Source organism: Neopsephotus bourkii, unplaced genomic scaffold (assembly GCF_033783945.1).
Source record: "Neopsephotus bourkii isolate Nb327-2 ecotype Australia unplaced genomic scaffold, CSIRO-AGI_Nbou_v1 NB_1735, whole genome shotgun sequence".
NCBI classification, from domain to species: Eukaryota; Metazoa; Chordata; class Aves; order Psittaciformes; family Psittacidae; genus Neopsephotus; species Neopsephotus bourkii.
The window spans coordinates 311921-332509 of NW_026902209.1; the positions used below are offsets into that span (position 1 = coordinate 311921).

The 20589-nt window shown below is 45.5% G+C and overlaps 1 protein-coding gene across 2 annotated transcripts in view; it reads right to left on the minus strand.

Annotated features, from left to right (window-relative positions):
* Positions 1-20589, minus strand: part of INPP5A (inositol polyphosphate-5-phosphatase A) — a 206314-nt gene that overhangs the window by 100432 nt on the left and 85293 nt on the right. For both annotated transcript variants that reach the window (XM_061376768.1, XM_061376767.1), the window contains exon 5: positions 244-307. In XM_061376768.1, the coding sequence (XP_061232752.1) occupies positions 244-307 (64 nt within the window). The remainder of the gene's footprint in view (positions 1-243; positions 308-20589) is intronic.

Consider the following 20589-nt stretch of genomic DNA (forward strand, 5'->3'; position numbering starts at 1 on the left):
TCTATGGATCCAAAGGTCCATCTGTCTGGGAATGATTAATGCACCAGTGTTCAACCCGTGGCCGGTTCATTGACTTCTCCTGTGAGTGCTATAAAAGGTATGAAAAGTCCTGTCTGTTGTCAGGGGACTCGCATGCATCAGAGAGGAGCCCACACATCCTGGAAACCACTGCTAGGAGCTACCATCAGAAAGGCTGCCTTGATGTATAAACAGCAACAACCAACATGCAGTTCCTTCACTTACCTTTAAAATCAAACTGGTAGATGTTTTTCAAAGATTCATGAAGAAAGTAAAAACTTCCTAGAGCCTGCAAAAACAACCAGAGATTATAAAATATTGACTTTGGCCAACTAAACCCCCCGAAGCATCGTGCTTTCCAAGTGAAACCCAACCACCCAACCAACCAAACCCATAGAAATTAAAGACTAATAAATAGTTCACATTTTCTAAGATCTATACAAATATTCATTTCCTTTGCTGCTTCTCTGAAGCTTCATAAGCCACTGTACAGAAGATCCCTGGCAGCTGACTGAACTCAGTAAGGGCAGGATTCCCAGGTGGACTGGTAGAAATACCAGTGGGCAGATGCAATCCACAATACAGACAATCCCTTTCCAAACACCCAACGCATCCCCACAATTCCTGTATAAAAGAAGCCTGACAAGTTCCGGTTCACTTTCATGCAAAACGAATGCTTTTGGAGACTGCAGGACAGAAACAAGAGACGTGTGAGAGATTCAAGAACGTTTGAGAGTCAGGCACAGATTTTCCATCCTCCCATGCTGTGCAGTGTCAGTGCCTTTGCCAGCTGCAGGGCAGCAACACTTCAAACCTAACGGAAGCGTTGGGAATATTTGTGCCACTTGTACAGCTTTCCATGCTGGTAACTGTTGGATGTATTATGACACTGAGCAGTACAGAGCAGTGGTTGCTACTGGCATCAGAGAAGCCACAGAGGTGGGTGTTTTCTCAGGGTTCACTGACCCAAAGAGAAAGAATATACAGGTGACTTGTATGCTTGGTATACAAGGAGCAGAGGGGCTGAGATGTTTGAATACACGGTAAGTTTCTTGACACTGGCAGAACTGGTGTTTCTCTAAGCATCAGCATGAGCAGAGTTCAGCGCCCGCAACAATACATGAAATATCTGAGTTACTACCGAAAACAAATTACTGCATGTTCCTAGTTGGGATTTAGACAGGATGCACGACTCCTTCTGCTCATCTCCTCCTCCGCAGCTATTCTCTTCAGTGTTTGTCAAAACAACAACCTAATCCAGCTATGGAATTCTGTTACAGTTTTAAAGGATAGTCCATAACTGAGTGAAGCATCTCAGCATAGCAGTAATCTCGACTGTCTTCAGAAATAAACTCCCATCTCAGCAAATCCGTTTTAAAAGCATACCAAAATCAACTCATATTCAGCAGAATATTAGTACTTCTCCCTTACAAATACTTCAGTACTTTCCTAGTTTCTGAAGGTTTCTGAGATCTTAACCCTCAACAATTCATTATTCAAGGCCAGGTTGGACGGGGCTTGGAGCAAGCTGCTGGGGTGGAAGGTGTCCCTGCCCGTGGCAGGGGTTGGAAATGGATGAGTTTAAGGTCCCTTCCAGGCCAAACCATTTGAGGGTTCAGTGATTATTAGAGCAAGCACCTTTGTTTGGGGTGCTACCTAAGCATACCCCTTAGCTGCACAAGCACTTGGGTCCCAATGGGGACCTGAGACTGATTGGGATGTGCTGGCTGGCTGGCTGGCAAGAACAGCAGTCGGCCCACCATTGATTTTAGGACCCCACGAGATAGAGGAAATAACTCCAAATAACTGCATCCCGCATTTGCTGTGTACCCACTGTCAGACTGCTGGGGCTGGGTTCACAGAGGGCCTGAGGGAGCTCAGCTGTGACCGGATCATGGTGCAGACACACACATCACGGCAGTGTGACAATAATGCTTGTGGCAATCAGTGTCTTACACTGGTAGAATGGAGAACTGAAGATCTGAAGTGCAAGAGACCATCCAGCCTCAAGGTGGGTCTCAAACACTGAGGTGAAATGCCAGTGCAGCCCCTGCAGAGGCTGCTGAGGAAAGGCTGCAGGCTCACCCCGCCAGGAAGTGCTGGGCTCCCCTCACTGGGTCCAGCAGCACCACCCAGTGCATCCCAGACCCGCATGTTTTAGCCAGATGTGTTGAGACACACACAAGGGCAGCCTGGAAAGACAACCCCATTATCACGGGGAGGACTGTTCCTCCACCAGAACATTTTCCAGGGTTTGCACGTTACAAATTCCAGCCATGCCTGATACACAGCCGTCCAACCTGCACCTAACACATGGGCAGAAGAGGCTGCCACAACCTCCAGCACAGCCCGAGTTCTAACTTGTCCTGAAGCTTACAAGATTCCCTGAACAGGGACAATCCTCTGCCTTCCCACTCCTTCACATCCCCCCAGCACTGAGCCCTGCTCCTTCTGCAGAGACACTCCATGGACCTGGGGGGTTCCGGCCAGGACACCCCCATCCCGGCTCCACTTGTGTCCTGGCAGCCTTGTCAGGATGTCACCTATATGTGCCATGAGCTTGCTGCTTATTTCTACTTCTTCACAGTCACATAATATCCTCCAGGTAGCAAGAGGGAAATTACATATGAGAAGAGAGTAAAGGAAAGTCAAGTGAGAAATGAAAAAGCATTGCAACAGACTTTATATTGGAATATAAAAACACATACATTTTAAATGAGAACTTGACGAACCTTTAAATACATCTGATGCACTCAACAGAAGTTGAAGGGAAAAAAAGGCAGCCTGCCACTAGATAAACCCTTATTGAGAAGTACAAAAGCAGCGATACGCTAAACAAAAAGGATGATTTAGTTTCATTTTGTCTTTCACTCCTCTCAGGCAGACCCGTGTGCCAGTTCAGGGCTGCTGCATTATTTATGAGACGCTGCACATCCAGAGATTAGACACCGCTCATTTGTCAAAGCACAACCATGAGGTCCTGCCCATCTCCCTGACAAACTGGTGCACCCACCAGCAAACACTGTCACGCATGGAACTGACGAGCATGCTGCCTGACTCCCAGCCAGCTTCCTTCACCTCTGAGGGTTTCTTCTTCTTAACGTGGAGGAGGCAAGTAGGCAAATGCAGGACACTGCTGTGGAGGACTCGAGGCTAACATCCCAGCAGGACACAGCCAGGACAAATAAATCCTGACACAAGACAAAATCATCGCCACCTGCTATTTAATTCCAAACTCAAGAAACTGGCACAAGCAACAGAAACCACTTCTTCCTCGAGAGAAACTTGCCCTATGCTCTGGCTTTCTTCAAAGAGACTGAAAACCCAGATTATTCTTAAATAGCAATATGGGGACAGAGACTCTTCTGGTAGAGAAAAGTACACTTTGCCCCTCAAAGTCACATGCAAGCTACAGGTAAAACTCAATGAAAATAACTTTCCTAAACTCACTTACAAATCCCTCAGTTAAAACCAAGAAAGAAAAATACACACAATCACAACTTTACAGTTAGTAGAAAGGCAGCCAGTCCTGTGTTCGAAGTGCCTGTTCCTGTGGGTGCACAAAGGCACTGCTCCATGCATCAAGGAAAAACACAGATGGAAGGAAGTTCTTTCCAGAATTCTCCTTGATAAAACAAGTTACAGTGAGGCTGATGACAGCCAGGGGCCTGGGATGGGCTTAGAACACAGGCTTAGCTGCGGGACCTTCATGTGGACTGGTGAAGGTGGAGACGGCGACTGGGTTCATAAGAGCTGCTCAAGCTGGCATCTCCTCATGTGGATCTGCAGCACAGAATTTCATCTCCTGCGCAAGCACCCTGTATTCCCAGCATCCAGGCATTTTATGTGCCCACAGGTTTTCTTCTACTGAAATCAGTGTGTTTAATCATAAGAAAAGTAAATCTGAGTGGAAAGACACCACACCTTAGCTCTTACCTGCTTATTTATTTACAGATCTGACCTCAGAGAAAAGCCGACAACCTAAGTATTATATCAAATGCAAATAATCTGAATTATATATATATATCTATATTGCAAAAAAAGTACAAACAGCTGGATGAGTTCTCAGTTATAAAATCTAATTAAATATCATTACTCTGCTTATCAGAAGCTATTATTAACTTAATAGAGGGCATTAAAGTTATGTGCTCTAGATTTGAATCATTCTCCCCTCTCCTACATTTTCTAAATTCTTCTAAGTCAGTCCATCTCTTTCTTCAATGCACAGGGCCAAATCTGACATCTATAGAGGTAACACTGTCATATAGTATTGATAGAATCTTCGAATGGTCTGGGTTGGAGGGGACCTTAAAGCTCCAAGCCCCATCCAACCTGGCTCAGTATTACAATAATGACAATGATAATACCACCACCACCACCACCACCACCACTACTACTACTACTAATGTATTACTCTAAGAGCTCAGTGTAAGAATACAGCTTTATTTCAGCTCCTTCCATGGACTTCAAAAGAATTAAAAATGAGTCTTGGCAAGCACCTGGAAAATACCATCCCCAGCGCTTCAAGTCTGAGAAATGTAAAAGCAAATGAAAATGGGATCTGGAATGGGAAATCCTGGGCTATGCCAGCAACATGGGGCCAGTTCAGCAAATGTTACAGCTCCTAGTGCCTAAAGAAGAAAGCTGAAAAGAGGCTTTGGACAAGGGCCTGCAGGGACAGGCCAAGGGGAATGGCTTGAACCTGCCCGAGGGGAGACCGAGCTGAGCTCTTAGGCAGAAGCTCTTCCCTGTGAGGGTGCTGAGGCGCTGGCACAGGGTGCCCAGAGAAGCTGTGGCTGCCCCATCCCTGGCAGTGCTCAAGGCCAGGTTGGACACAGGGGCTTGGAGCAAGCTGCTCCAGTGGAAGGGGTCCCTGCCCGTGGCAGGGGTTGACACTGGATGAGATTTAAGGTCCCTTCCAACAGAAACCAAGCTGGGATTCTGTGATTCAAAACCAAGAATAAACAAGATGCTCTAAAAACTTCTATTTGGATGCCATGATTCCATTAAAAATAGCACTGCCACTTGTGCTCAAGCTACAAGTTTATTTCTGAGCATCCTGATTTGCTCACGGATTGATTGCTTACACTTTAATGTTATTTTTAAGAACTATTTTATTTCTTTTTTCTTTATGTTATTTTTATAATTATGGAGCAAAAGCCTGTTTGATAGGCTGCATTTGTAGCACTGAGCGTCAATTAACTGCACAAAGAATCTCTGATAGTGGTTAAATAGCGCTGCAGGGTTTCAGGAACTGATACTACTAACATTAAGATAGGCTTTGACTGGGTATTTGTAAACACTCCATTGAAAAGCAGCAGAACTATAATGGAACGGAAATTGCGGTTATCAGGATCTTCCGCATTGTTACAGAGTTAATCAGGTCTATGTACATAAATGTTAACTTGTAACAGCGGTGAGTGCAGTTACAACTCACTGCCTACCACGGAGAACTGTAAGAAACAAGAAGCTTTCTTTCAGAGCCTGATGCTTTGGCCCTTTTGTTGCAGAGCTTATGTTAATTCAACTTATTTCTCATAAAAAGACAGTTTAACAATAAAGTTAAATGACAGTGATTCAAAGTCTAGAACTTTGCTTTATTTTCTTATTTACAATTTTAAGATTCTTTGGAAACAGACGTAGTGGCATGTACAGCAGCAGTACATGGTGTCCAAGTAACACAATACAGAAACCCACTGCAAATTAGAAACCCCCCCAAACAGTTCAACTTCCAAAAATTTCAAATGTAAAGAAAGAAAACTATTATTTGTTCCACTTTAAGGGTTGCTGAGATTGATTAATTCTGCTGTCCACACAAATTCTATGCCATTTGTAAGCATGTGCTTTCACTAAAACAAAACCTCAGAGGTCACGTTATGCATCATACTTTACTTTCTTGACTTCTGCTACATCTACACTAGTGATTGCAGGCCAGGGAATCAGCAAATCTGCCAACACTGAACCTCATTTCTGAGGCTGACGCTCAGACAAGGAGTGACCAGCTCCTGCAGGCAGGAATTGTAGTGGTACTGCACCAGCACTGGAGATGGTGTGTGCTCTGCTGTGCACGTCATGGCTGAGCAGTGGAAGCAACAGCAGCAGCCGCAGCTGCCTCTGCTCCCTATTCCAAGTTGTCTGCAAACACAGACTAGTCAAGGAAACTGGATTTCAGCAGATCCATCACAGTGATGGATAAATAGTCACAGTTAGGTTCCAATCAGGAAGTTCTTCACTTGCTGCCAGCCTGTGGGTCTGTGAGCGCACCACAATCACCCTGCACTCAGCAGTTCCAGAAGCTTCTAAAAGTTAAGGGAGGTCAGCACAGCCTGCACAGGGACCACATGTGCATTTCTCCGGATGGACCAACCAGCCACATGGCTTTCAACCCTCCCAGGAAAGCCAGGAGCTGACCGAACAGAAAGCGCTTCACTAGAACTCGAGCCGCTGGGCTGCTCCCGTAAGCACATACATGATTCAGAGTCATAGCCCTGGCTGCGAGGAAATACCACACAGTCACTGCTGATGCTTCTATTTAAATGTATCCAAATTTTGCTTCAGAGAGGAGTTTAAGCATTGTAAATAGTCATGAATATATATCTATGTGTATCTGTACAACCTAATGAAAATAGCAGAAAGCATCACAGTGAAAAGCCAGATAGGACAGCCATGAACAACAGATATTGTTGGCTTGCCAAATAGCTTAGAAATGGACAAGAATGCCAAAACTGACTGCGATTATTCTTCTGTCTCCCCTGAAAACTGTAACTAAATAACTTTGCTTTAAGACTCCTAAAGCCAAGTAGCTTCACACACACAGACCTACACACAAAACCCTACAGGTAGACCAGGGAACACTTCCTTTATGAACTACAAACTCTTTCCATTTCACAGCCACTGTCAGTGTCACTGTCAATATCAAACACATCCCAGCTTGTGAAAGCTTCTGTGAGAATGGCCCTCACAGAAACGTTCGGGAGCCCCATGCAAAGGCCAGGGGATTCTCTCATGGCAATACTGCTACCATCAAAATGCCTTTGCCAGGACTGACTGAAGTACCTGACTGCTCTCCCCGCATCCACACACAGAAACGCCCTGCAGAGACTGGGAGCAACACCTGGCCTACAGCTCACACATGAGAAGAGCTTTGCATCTCCCCCAAACCTACTATGGAAACAAAACCCAGGTGTCTTCTCCCTGTCAGCAGACTGAAGATGAACGTTCACTGTCTTTAATTAGGTTCCAGAATGATCCTTGGTACGAGACTGGTAATTTCTTTTGCTATTCCATGCCAAAAGACTTATCTGGAAAAACTGGTACCGATGGTAAGCTAAACAAACTGGTTCTGACGGATTCCGCATGTGGCACTGACAGAAGCACCATTCCTTCGCTCATACGGAGATCCTGCCACAGAAGTCTCAAGATTTAAACAGCTGTATCTTTTTCAAGGGCTAGATGACATGATCTCTTTTTAAAGTACGTCATTTCAGCTGTGGAGATTTAATGCACAAAGGAAATACCTGAATAAAAGTTTAATTGCTGTGCAGAGTAAACATTTACTGCATTACCTCACTAAATGTGATAGTTAATATATAAAGATTGCTTTAAATATATCTAAAATAAATTGCCAATGATGACACAGAAACTGTAATTCATGTAGTCATAAAATCCATAATTAGCTTTAATGAATATTTAAAGCCAAAGTTCAACCCAACTTTTTCAATGTTTAACCTACTATATCAATATAGTTCAAGGAATTCATTTATCATCAAACATGACAATGTCTGAATATTAATTGGCACGGGGCACCGCTGACAGGAAGCCCTTATCTCCTGCCAGGCTTTTTGGCTGTGCCGTGTGTCAACAGCGGGTTTGTCACGCCCGGGATTATTGACTACCTGCCTGTTTTGCTAACAACAATTAAAACATATTCTACATATTTATAAACCTGACCATCAAGGGCACACACCAGTTTGCCATCAGTGAAATGGAGTCTATCAGCTGCCGCGCTCCACTGGGGGGAAACGCAGCGAAGGTGCAGCAGCTCCGGGCAGGAAGGTGCTGGTTCCCCATGAGCTCTGCTGTTGGCACTGCACGGGGACGCCTCACGTGGATCCATTTTCATCACAGGGAAGTTTCAGGCTCCAACCAGAAAAGGCTGGGATAGGAAACGGTGGGGCCTGGGCGGCCCAGCGGCCTCGCACCACAGCCAGACCAGGAGAGCGGCTGCATCCAGAGTGGAGGGTGCCCCAGCCCCAGCCCACTGAAGAGATGGCTCCAGGACTGTTGGGGTCCTGCCTGGGGATGTGGGGACACAGCACAGCCAAAGCAGTGGAAGCACCGCTGCCCCTCGGCCACTGCCGTGCTGTGTGCAGGCACTCCCTGCCCCGGCACACAGCGATGGCAGAACAGCTCTACAGCTCCACCAGCAAACAAGCCACGGGCTACCCGAGACGGCGGTGGCCCTTCAGAAACACACCCTGAAACACCTGCCCTCAGTTTGCCTCCAAAACGTGAATTCCAGCACAACCGTCACTCTCTGAAAGCCAAGGCCACACTAGCACTAACACACCTAAACAGCGACCAACACCGTAACTACAAACGAGCTGTGTTCAGGTATATGCCCACAGGCTACTTGATCCAGTAGAGCTAAATTAATGCTAAATGCCTATTATTCACCCAAGGTTAAAAAACCAGGCTGGGTACACAGATCAACTCATTATAAAATAGTCTCTCACTTTTTATCTGCAAACAAATTAGGTGTCCGGCAATTTATCATTTCCTGAATTAGACTTATCAGCTAAAGTACATACGATTAAACTGCTGTTGAGCTTCCCCCGAACAGGCCCCGTCTACCTGGTGTGCAGACAGCCGGAGCCCGAACCCGGCCGTTTGAACAAGCACACACCGCTCCTGCAGCTTCGTACCTCAAACACAGCCATCAGCTTCATTTCAACAGCATTTGAATAATTACACCATTAATAAAGTGTAAAAGCGAATGGGCTGCAAACAGGGACAAACTTGGCACACTGTAACTTGGGCTGCATTAAGAGTATCTGCTTAGTTACACGTGAGACTCATTAAAGCAAATGGAACTATTCACTTGAGAAGAAGGAGAAAGACCACCAGCAGGATTGGTGCTGAAGACTCGCTCCATAAAACCTAAACCAGTGTTAAGTGGTGCAATACAAACAGCCCCATGTTGTAGAGGCAGCTGCAGCACCTCCTTGCACAGCTGCTATGTCTGAGCAGTGTCTCCAGTGGCCAAGTCAGCGCTGCTGAACCACTGCAGACCTGAGAGCAGAAGCCTGCAGGTACAGCTGGTGGGGACAAAAACGGCACCTAGCATCTACCTAAACCCTGGTCATTTTGTACCATAGTCAATCAGCCCCATACCTGCAGAGACGCTTCTGCATCTCTAGGTTCATTCCCACAGGCTGGCTTTGACTTAAAAGTTTCTAATTTGCTTGTAACCTGTTTGCTCTATGGATCGGAGGATTCTTCAGACCGACTCCCAGCCGTGCTGTTACAGCTGGGCAATGAAGCTACACTTCTGACCACTCTGTGCCACATTCATAACCTCACACTTCCATGCTTCCAGCTGGAAGGACCTGTCAGAATACACTGTGTGCCCTCCAACCATCCTCAACTGATTTCAGTGCCACAATCCCTCCTGTGCAGTTGCAGCTGAGAAGCAATGTTGAGCATACACACCTTTAACATCCAGCACTGCTCACTCCCTCTTTTCCTTCTTATTTCTTCAGAACCATTCTTTTAAGTGTGAGACCAACAACACCTGACCTAGCAAGGGGAGCAGCCACCAAATTTACCACTAAAAATTACAAATAATTCTAAAGTAAATGGTGGTCTTTTGTCTTATAATACTAGAATTCAATGTAATTGAGGACACAACTGGCCCTTCAGTGCCCATGCACAGTTTTATAGCTTGTACTATCCATTTCTAGACTCATACCAAGATTTATATATTTTCAGATGGGCTTATCTGTTTAGGTTTCTACAAAGGTTGTGACCTGTCCGCATGACAGACTGGAAGAACTGCCTGAAAAATTCCAAGGTATCTAAATCCCAGGTCATTTAAAGGCTTCATCAAGAGACCATCACAACAAATAACCTGTTTGCAGGCCTGCTCTTTGGATGCCTCAGAGAGTTCTCTGCTTGCAGCAGCCGTCACCAGCACATTTTCAGGAAAAAACCTCCGATCCCAGGAGCTTCTGTTTTCCAGCTGTGAAGGCCAGCGAGCTGCGTGCTCAGCTGACACGCTCCTCCCCTCAGTCACCATTCCTGCACTGCAACGCGGCAAAGAAAAACCCTGGTCCGTTTTAAAGGATTCTTTGGCACTACTTCATTGAAGAAATAAAGAAAAAAAATAACAAACAGAAAACCTGAGCTATGGATAAACCTGTCTGGGAAGGAAATGAGAAATCGGAATGGAACCTACTGCACTGACACAGGATATTGAGTGCCACTTTTGATGCCGACACGTTTCACAGCGAGATTTAACACTTTAATTACAAATCAATTCAATTACTTAAAATATCATACAGAGGTTCTTTTTCTCAAAACCAAGATTACTGACACATCAAAGAGCCAGCATGAGTTAAGCGTATGTATGCTGAACAGTTAGAAAAAGGCCACTTATCAATATTCCTGGACTCCAAGTAGAACCTTCACAAAGTCATTAATCACACTGTTATTTAATATTTCTATTACACAAGCACTCCAGAGGCCCCAATCAGGATAAGAGGCACACAGCTTGGCTCCGCACCAGTACGGAGCGAGACTGCCTGAATACAGGATTCAGAACTGGAATTCAGGGCCACGCTCGGAATTCTGCCCCAGCAACTTCCTAATGGGCCTGACTGCAAGACGTGAGTGTGATCAAACAGCCAAAACCTGGCTGCTGACTCCACCAACAGCTTCAACAAGTACATGGCCCTGCCCTCAACACTCGCTGCTCTTCCTATGGGGAGAGAGACAAAGAAAATCAGAGTTCTTTCTGTAAGCACAGCAGACAGAATATGTGCAAATGTACCTAGGAAGAGATATGCAGTTAAATGCTTAAATACTCAAGAGTTATTTCAGTGTTAAACCTCGTGGAAAGCAAAAAATGTTCCCCTGGAAGTTTCAAGCTCTTGATAAACAGAGCTCAAGATATTGTACAAAGATCGAGATTCATCCAGTGGATACTGGTAACAGCTCACAGACTCTGAGAAGCTGTGCTGCAGAAGATAATACCAAAGGGCAGGATGCTATTTTTCAGGAAGCAAGCTATATTCTACATTCTATTTCACATTTATTTCTGTAATCATTTTAGGAGTGTAGCCCATAGCAACAGAGACCACAGCAGCACTTCATCTCTTCCCGAAATGTATTCCTTATTCCCATATACTTCTGTCCCCCCAGTACTGCGGGAGTGAGAGCACCACACACACCACCAAAGAGAAGCAGCAGTGGAAAAGGCAGAAGTGATCTCATGGCACCAGATCCAGCCCCAGGTAGGACAGCACTAACACAGAGGCAGGGCACAATGGTGGTGCAGCATCTGGAACCACATCACCAATTCCCATCACCCACGTGGGAGGTTGGACCACACTGAAAAAATGCCACCAGGATTAGAGAATAAGATCCTGTCATACAAGGAGTGACTAATGGAGGCTGATTCTATCCCAGCAAAACAAAGAAGGGTTGCAAATAAACCGCAGATGAGGAGCAGCACCGAGGAGTGGAAAGAACTATTTAAGCTGAGGAGCAGCATTGACACAGGACAAAGCAGATCCAGACTGAAGAGAATTCAATCTATTTACAGGTACTTGATAACCATGAAGAGACCAGATACATGGAATATCTTTCCAGGAACATTCCTCTGATCTGCAAGGGCAGAGGGGAGATGTAAAGATTTGACATACATGAGCCCAGCAAGAAACCTGGGGCAATTTCTTTCAGTCTTTTTGCTCCTATGAATTAGCAGCTCCTTCACCACCAGCCAAATCCTGTCACTCTGCTCTAGTCAGTAGGTGATGGCCCTCCAGGGGAGGCCACGAAGATGCTGCAAGGGCTGGAGCAGCTCTGCTCTGGAGCCAGGCTGAGAGAGCTGGGCTGGGGCAGCCTGGAGAAGAGAAGGCTCCTGAAGGGGAGACCTTAGAGCAGCTCCAGTGCCTAAAGGGGCTGCAGGAAACCTGGAGAGGGGCTTGGGACAAGGGCCTGTAGGGACAGGCCAAGGGGAATGGCTTGAACCTGCCCGAGGGGAGACTGAGCTGAGCTCTTAGGCAGAAGCTCTTCCCTGTGAGGGTGCTGAGGCGCTGGCACAGGGTGCCCAGAGAAGCTGTGGCTGCCCCATCCCTGGCAGTGCTCAAGGCCAGGTTGGACACAGGGGCTTGGAGCAAGCTGCTCCAGTGGAAGGGGTCCCTGCCTGTGGCAGGGGTTGGAGCTGGAGGAGCTTTAAGGTCCCTTCCAACACAAACCAGGCTGGGATTTTGTGACTTGTTGGATGAGGCAGGATCTGCCTCTGGCAGTGCTACTGGAACTGGGATGCACCTTGGATGGCTCCTGATGGGATGGGAGAGACTGCTGGAGGTTAGCGTTTTACCCTGTTTTCTTCCATTAAAAACCAAAAGGTAGAAGTGCTCAGTGGTGCAGGGACTGGAAGGCTGAGTGCTCGGCCATGGTCACTTGCTCTAAATAATTTTAACTTTAAAACCTTTGGATCAATTTAGGATTTCATTGATACATTCTTACATAAGGCACTCAAGCTGGCAGAATCAATTTGATGAGGAGGCATTAATGCCCATTTCATTTAGTATTACACAGGTCATCTCCAAATAGGAAAGTGCCATGTGGTAAAAGGTTGTATTTAGCATGTCAGTGGCAGTTGTTTTGTATCTCAGAGAACCTTTGTAGCTGCCTCAAAATAAGAGATGATTGATTTACAAAGTACCAAATTTCAAATTTCATATTCTAGGACTAAACATCAAATAATTGGACAAAGCTGTCCCCCTGTCTGACCCATCACAATCAAGCCCCTTTCAAGGTTGACTGCCTGCATAAGAAATATGTGCATAATTTCATTTTGTCTCCTGTCCAACATCCAATGTTAGAAGTTAATTAAATTGCTTGTCCATTGTATTCATCCACTTACAAAGTTAATGATATTCTGTTCCTGAATTAAAGAGAATTTTATAAAGCCTGCACTATGGAACCTGGCATGCTGTACACCGAGGAGCTGAACCCTGTCATGGTTCCTGATTGCAGCTCTCCTAATTAGGAAACAAAATGAATGTTTCTGTGTCTGCCAATGCAGAGGACAAGTCATTCCAACAGCGAGGGTAAATGCTTTGTACAATAGCAACTTAATAATATCTCATGTTTGACTATAATAAATCCTGCAGGATTAATAAACCTGTTAAATTTTTAAATTACCATAACAAAGATGAAGTGCAGTGTAACAAGACAGCCTCAAACCAGGGACACAGGTTTGAGGGACAGAACAGCTTCTTGCAAGGGCATCCACCTCGAGGACACCGAAATCACCGGATGCTCGTTCTTGCATGGGAAGAGGAAGGAAAATGTAACAATAGGGCAAGCTCCCAGAGCCAGGATCAGTAATTCCAGCTATCCTGCTCTGAGCTCCTGGCCTAGGTACAGAGACCTGGTACCTGCACAACAGGCTTCCTGAGCAGCCGCGCAATCACACGTGTAGTACCTGTTAATGGCGAACTCGCGCAGCCTGAAGCTGCTGCTGATGGTGCAGAGGCAGAGCCAGATTAACCAAAGCCCTGCATGCTGTGAGCAAACACCCTGCTCCCACGGGGCTGTGCCTCACAGCAGGACTGCACTGACGCAGCCAGGGCCCTGCAAACAACTGCCATTGCTGTCAAACCTCACCTGTGCCTCCAGACCATGGCGTACAAACCCCACACCTTTACTCAATGCAACGGCACTGGGAACTCAGGCAGCTGCTGGACACATGCAAGGGAAATCCAGCGCATCGGTAACGTGGAGCGAGATGCTGTGGTACTTGGCTGCGGGCATCACGTGAACCCTCCTCTTAACACCGTCCCTGAACCCGTGTTCTCAGGCATCACGTGAACCCTCCTCTTAACACCGTCCCTGAACCCGTGTTCTCAGGCTTCACTGTCACGTGCAGAGAATGTCTGAACTCTCCAAGACTACCACAAACAAGTGGTAGCTTCCAGTGCCCACGTATGTCCCACAGTTATGTACTGAGCAACACACACAATGACAATTGCTGTTACTTAAATCCAGAATCCCTCCTCGCTTTTACTGACACGATACAACACATTTCACCTTAAAAAGAAACAAAAAAGTCTCTGAGCTTTTACTTCCTTTTTCCAATGCTATCACTGCAGAGCTGGGGTTAAGAATCAGAAGTATTACTTCACCAGCACTGGGCAGCTAGAACAGATTCAGGGCAATTAACCTTCACTGTCTTTACTCCATACGCGGCCATTTCAGCAAGAGACAAAGATGTGTATTACAAGGTTTTTAATTGTTATTGGTTACAAGGGCCCTAACTCTGTATTTCCCAACACGTTCACCTCACTGAAGGCCAAGATGATTTATATGATATTATAACCCCTTGCATCCTTTGCACCAGCTCCTGCACTGATTCCATAAAGGTATAATCTTAGAAACACAGAACGGTTTGGGTTGGAAGAGACCTTAAAGATGATCCAGTTCCAACCCTATAATGACCTAAATCAAAGCAGCAATAATATCATGATTTAAACTTACACTAAGTTAATTTATAATATTGAAAATCAAAGTAGGAAGAGCCCTAAAAACAAAAGTTCAGTGTTTCAGTGTATATAAACTACAGTAAGAGCATAACTGAACACACATCCAGCAGGTTTGGTTCAGCGAACATAAGAAACCATCAGGAATACTAAAAAGAAAATCATTTTCCTGGAATTATATCCAGTAATTATATATAAAATAACAGAATGCCTGCTGCCATGTTGCATTTCTTCAAGTGCATTTACGAGCACCACTTTGTGGTAATTCGTTTCAAACTATGCTCAGCTTTTTCCTCAAGTGGTCTAATTTCCAAGATAAGGCTGCATTTACCAATCCAAAAGATGCAATGTAACTTTTGTGAACTGAAACTCATTAAATAGTATTGGCAAATCAATAAGGACATAAAGATGTAAAGCTTTTCTTTATGAAATAAACCAAATTATACTCTCCTAATCTAAATACTCAGTCAAGTCACTTGATAATTCAATCATGTGGAAAACCTGCCTTGCTATTAAAATCTCTTCAGAATGTCCATGCAAGTTGGAGCATGCACATACACAATAGATATTTATTTATATTCCTACCTTTCAGAACTTTTCAATTTCAATTAAAATTCTGTAATTTTTATTGGGAATCACATTACACGCATGATAGATGTAAGTGAATTAAAGCACAATCAATTCTAAGAGATGGCCAACAATGAACCTAACCAGTTTACAAATTACCTACTGCCACTCAACTGGAGCTCGCCATGGCTGGGGACAATTAGAGAAAAGCTTTAATTGATCTTTCCAGTGTCAGTATCGAGCTCGCTCTGTACATTTGTGAGGACTCTCTCGTACCCGATTTGCAGAACTAAAGTCGCTGCTGGGGTCACTGCTGCAAACTCTTGGCACAGCGTGGAGCCCGGGGTTGAAGTTCAACCAAGTGCTCGCATACCCCTAAATAGCCACATCAGCATCTCAAGCTGCACAAGTGCCTGTTCTACCTGGTGCCATGCTTTAAGGCAATTAAATCCGATTTTTCAAGGAACATGCTCCTGCCTAACTACAATTAACAAATATTTCACACACTTGCATGCAGTTTGCACCAGACCTGCAGGTTCCACCGCTGTGATGACTGACAAGAACCATTCTCTCTCTCAATTCAGGCATGCCATGGAGCAAACTAAACTCTCCCAAAACCCAGAAACTGCCTCCCTCTGATCCAGTGGTCACAGCAAACAGCAGAATTCCTTAAAGCTCTTTTGTCTCGACATCCTGAAATGTCTGAATAAAAAGTTCACTGTGGCCTCTTTCTACTCTTCCTCCTTGTTTTAAAAATGGGAGACACAACTAGTCTCAGAGACCCAATGATGAGAATCAAAGACCAAGCAAATGCTTGGTCTCCAGCAATGTACCTTCTCAACATGGAAATCCCAAAGACATTCATTCCTTCATGCTAGTAAAAGAGATTCTAGCAATTCTACTAATGTAGGGAAGACACTCGTTCATGTCCTGCCCCTAAGCAGGTAATTCATTTTGTGAGGCTCCCCCTGCACCAGGCAGACACCAGATACATAAAGTAAATGCTGGCTCACACCTTCTGATTTACTTACACTGGAAAGAGCACCAAGACAAACAAGGCAGCAGGATGAATGTCCCTCAACCTGCCAGCTCCCTGGGCATGCCAGGGATCCAGCTTCAAGGTAGGACCTTGGAAGGACGCCACTGCCCTGCTGCAAAAGCTTATTTCACAAAGAAAACACCACAAACAGCTTAGGAAGAAAATGTTACAAATATGTTTGCCAGATCTTGCCTGGAAGTGTAATTCATCATTTCTGTTAATGCTTTACCTTTCAAAGACTCAGATGAACCTTCAGCTACTGAACTGCCCCAAAGGGATTCATGCTGTGCTAGAAACAACACAATTGTGCTCAAAGGCTTCCCATCTTAAGTCCTGTTGGGATTTTTCCCCAGAAAGGCAGCATTTCAATACCCATGCCTGCCTTAAAAAAAAATCCCAATAACTAAAAAGGAAAACCAAACCCAAATGTCCCCAGAGAGCACATGGGAAGTGAGGTTAAGATCAGTTCCTTTACTACTTGGCACCACTGCCTTGCTACCATGAAAACATTACCATTATTTTCTAGCTTTGAGCTAGTAAATGGTAAATAAAACACATTTAGACATTTCAAGAACAACATAACATGGTAGGGCCCTTTGTGAAGGTGATCCATTAATAACAAAAGGACCATGGTAGAAACAAAGCTTTGGCTCTGTGATGCGCTGTCGATCACATGAAATCTGATAGAAGGTAGCGTGGCAGATGAGGACCAAAAGCCTCCAAGCCCACAGCTGAGGCCCAGCTTCCAGCAGGACTCACTGGAGACACGGTCCTGCTCAGTGCCACCAATGCTTCTGCAGGAGGTGGCAGCCAGGGCCACTCTGCACCGGCACCAGGAGGTGGCTTTGCCAGCAGCTCAGACGATGGAGGCACCCACTGGGCTGTGCCGGGGTCAGCCAGGCTCAGGAGCCGCACTGAGCTGCTGGTTTACATCTGAATTGGACAACAAAGCAACAGACACCAAACAGCGCCAGATGAATCAAAGAGCCCCAAACCCCAACAAACAACCAAAAAATCAACCAACCAACCAAATCTCTGCCAAAGAAGTGAAGGACACCATCAACTGTAGTGTCAGTCCCCGGCGGGTAGGGATTGCCATCCTACACACTCATACTGGAATTAAAAAGAACCCGGCATGTAAGTGGAATGTTTTAGTAACAGTGGAAGCGGGAAAGAAAAGCTCTATATTGACAAAAGTAATAACTTGAATTGTATTTTAAAACTGAGAAGACAAAAATAGTCTGCATAAATCAAACAAGTTGTCTCTTCATGCCACTTTTATGATGGACATTAATCTTCGTTTCTAGACACAACTGCTGTCTGATGTAACCACGCTTATTGACTTAATGGGAAGGAATTTCTATTAGCCTAGGAAGCTGTGATGAATGCAGTCTTGAAGTTCAATGACTCAGACACTTAGTAACCTCCAACACTGACCCAGGTAGACAGAAATTTAAATCTTCATCCTGGGACATAAGATTATGCTTCATTCATGTTTTGTAGTTAAGAAATTCTGAATGCTCATGTATTTTCTACATCTACTTACACATACCTGTGTGTAGACAAATAAACTCTAGACACAGTATATCATGCATTTTATAAGGGCCCATAGGGACAGGCCAAGGGGAATGGCTTGAACCTGCCCGAGGGGAGATTGAGCTGAGCTCTTAGGCAGAAGCTCTTCCCTGTGAGGGTGCTGAGGCGCTGGCACAGGGTGCCCGGAGAAGCTGTGGCTGCCCCATCCCTGGCAGTGCTCAAGGCCAGGTTGGACACAGGGGCTTGGAGCAAGCTGCTCCAGTGGAAGAGGTCCCTGCCCGTGGCAGGGGTTGGAGCTGGAGGAGCTTTAGGGTCCCTTCAACACAAACCAGGCTGGGATTCCGTGATAATTCTCAAACCTTTTTTTCACATCCATGGGCAGAATTACTGGAAGATTCAAGATCTCTTACATTTATGGATACCAGACGCTGGAGCTGTCACAGAACCTGTGGTGCAAATATCCCCCACTGCTTAAACTTAGAAGACAGCAGTTATTTAGCTCAGAAAATACATGCAAACAGCAACACGTCTACACCTGCAGCAGAGGTTCAAGAGTGGATGTGCCAAAATGCAGTGGAGGTGACAAGATGCACTGGAGGCCTATTTACATGGGGCCTAGTGAAAAGTTAGTGTATGAACATAAGAATGTTCCAAGGCAAAAGGAACAAGGCAACCTAGTTTAATCTGATTATTCTGAGGTTGAGGCAACATATTAATCAAGCAGACAAAACAATTCTATTAATGAAATTCAGAAGGTACAGTACGATAATCAATCTTTTACTATATTGCAAATGATAAAACAAGCATCCAGAAGGGTTATGCTAATTACGTGTTTCAAGTCAAATGAACCTGTTCCATGCTTTGTCTTGTTTAGACAAATAGAGCATTCTGACCATTTAATTATATTTCAGATGTCTATATCAGTGTCTGCAATGATCCATTAGCCTACTGAAGAACTGGAGATAGACTGTTACCTTCTCATAACCAAAGCACACAACCCACCTACGGCACAACCAGGGCTGAACAACTTGCACAGCTGGTGGTGCAGTGAACACAGAGCCAGCCAACACACATGGAGCCAACCTATAGAGATGTGGAGCCAACCCCAGAGACATAGCACCAGTCCCAGAGATGTGGAGCCAACCTACACAGACACAGAGCCAATGTGAGAGAGGTGGAGCCAACCTACAGAGAGACAAAGCCAACCTATAGAGGCATAGAGCCAATGCGAGGGACATGAAGCCAGCCCCAGTGATATGCCATGCTCCCAGCGGGCTCCTTGTGAAGGTGCATGAGGAGAGGGATGGAATTCCCCAGCCCTGGAAACGCAGGGGGCCGGCACAGACTGGGGTGGTTGGCGCAGGGATGTGACAGTGGGAGCTTCACTGGGGAGATGATGAGCCCGGGACAGTGTCCGGCAAACACTAACATGTGTCCAGGCTATCTCTGCTCAGAACATGCACTGTCACGCACATACAGCATCTGTCCCAACAGAAATACTAGCCTGCAAGAGTTCAATACAAACCCAAACCCCTACTCATTCAGAAAGACCTAAGTACAGCACTAATATGTAAAAACCAGCATGAATGCTCCTGTCTCTCTGGCTGTGCAGATACCCTGTGTAACCGAGCCAAAGACAACAGGCACACACAGACACACAGAACCAACCATGCAGAGTGCAGTTGGAAAAAGGAGAGGGGGGACAACACTGCTCCCACAGCCCCAGGAAAAAGAGGACATTAACTACAGCCTGGGAAAACAGAGTGCTCAGTACACATCCCCCAGATGTGTCTGAAATGCAGCAGATAGTGCCCATACTGTAACTTGGTCTCAGTTCCTAAGAGTTGTAAAATCCTGTAAGATAACACAGAGCCCATAAAACGTGTGTCACACCATGCACATGCTATACCTGACAGAAGTACTTGTGATCAAATATATACAGCTGAGAATATGATTCAATGCATTTCACTTTCCTGCAAGGGTGTCACGTTCCTGTTACTCTGCGCCAGTGAAGTACTGGAAATACAAAATATCCCGAAAGCAACCGAAACGTGCCACAGTTTTTCTGTACAGGCTGGGCGGTCTCAGTCAGCCCCATCCCTCTATGTATATTTCTGTCTAGATAGCCACAGACCTTGCCAAGCTTCAGCATGTTTCCTGGCTGCTTTCCCTACTGTCCACAGCCTCCTCTTCAGCCACACGCTTCCATTTCCTCCCCATTTCCCTCGTGCAGAGAGACCGCTCCAGCTACACTGTGCCTCACCTCTGTGGAGCCTCCCTCGCATCTCAGCACTCGCCGCTGGTTTTACCTGTGTACTCTGGCCCAGTTCAACATCTACTTTGGCACCTGGAAGTAAAGAGCAGCCCAGGAGCAGAGCTGCAAAATGAACATACATCCCACTCCATGGAAGAGCCCAGGAAATATGCGATGCTTAAAAATCATCACAAACGGAAAGATTTTTAACCAAAACCTACCAGACCTAATTCAGCAGGTAAACCACAGGGACAAGAGAACAAACAAGTACGTGCCTAAGTCTGTAATTAAAAGCCTCCAGACCCCAGAACCTCCCCCACAAACCCAACCAGAACATCCTTTCTGATAAAAAGAAGCATCATTTTTCCTTATCTTTCAAAGAAAGCTTTCTTAAAAAGCAAACA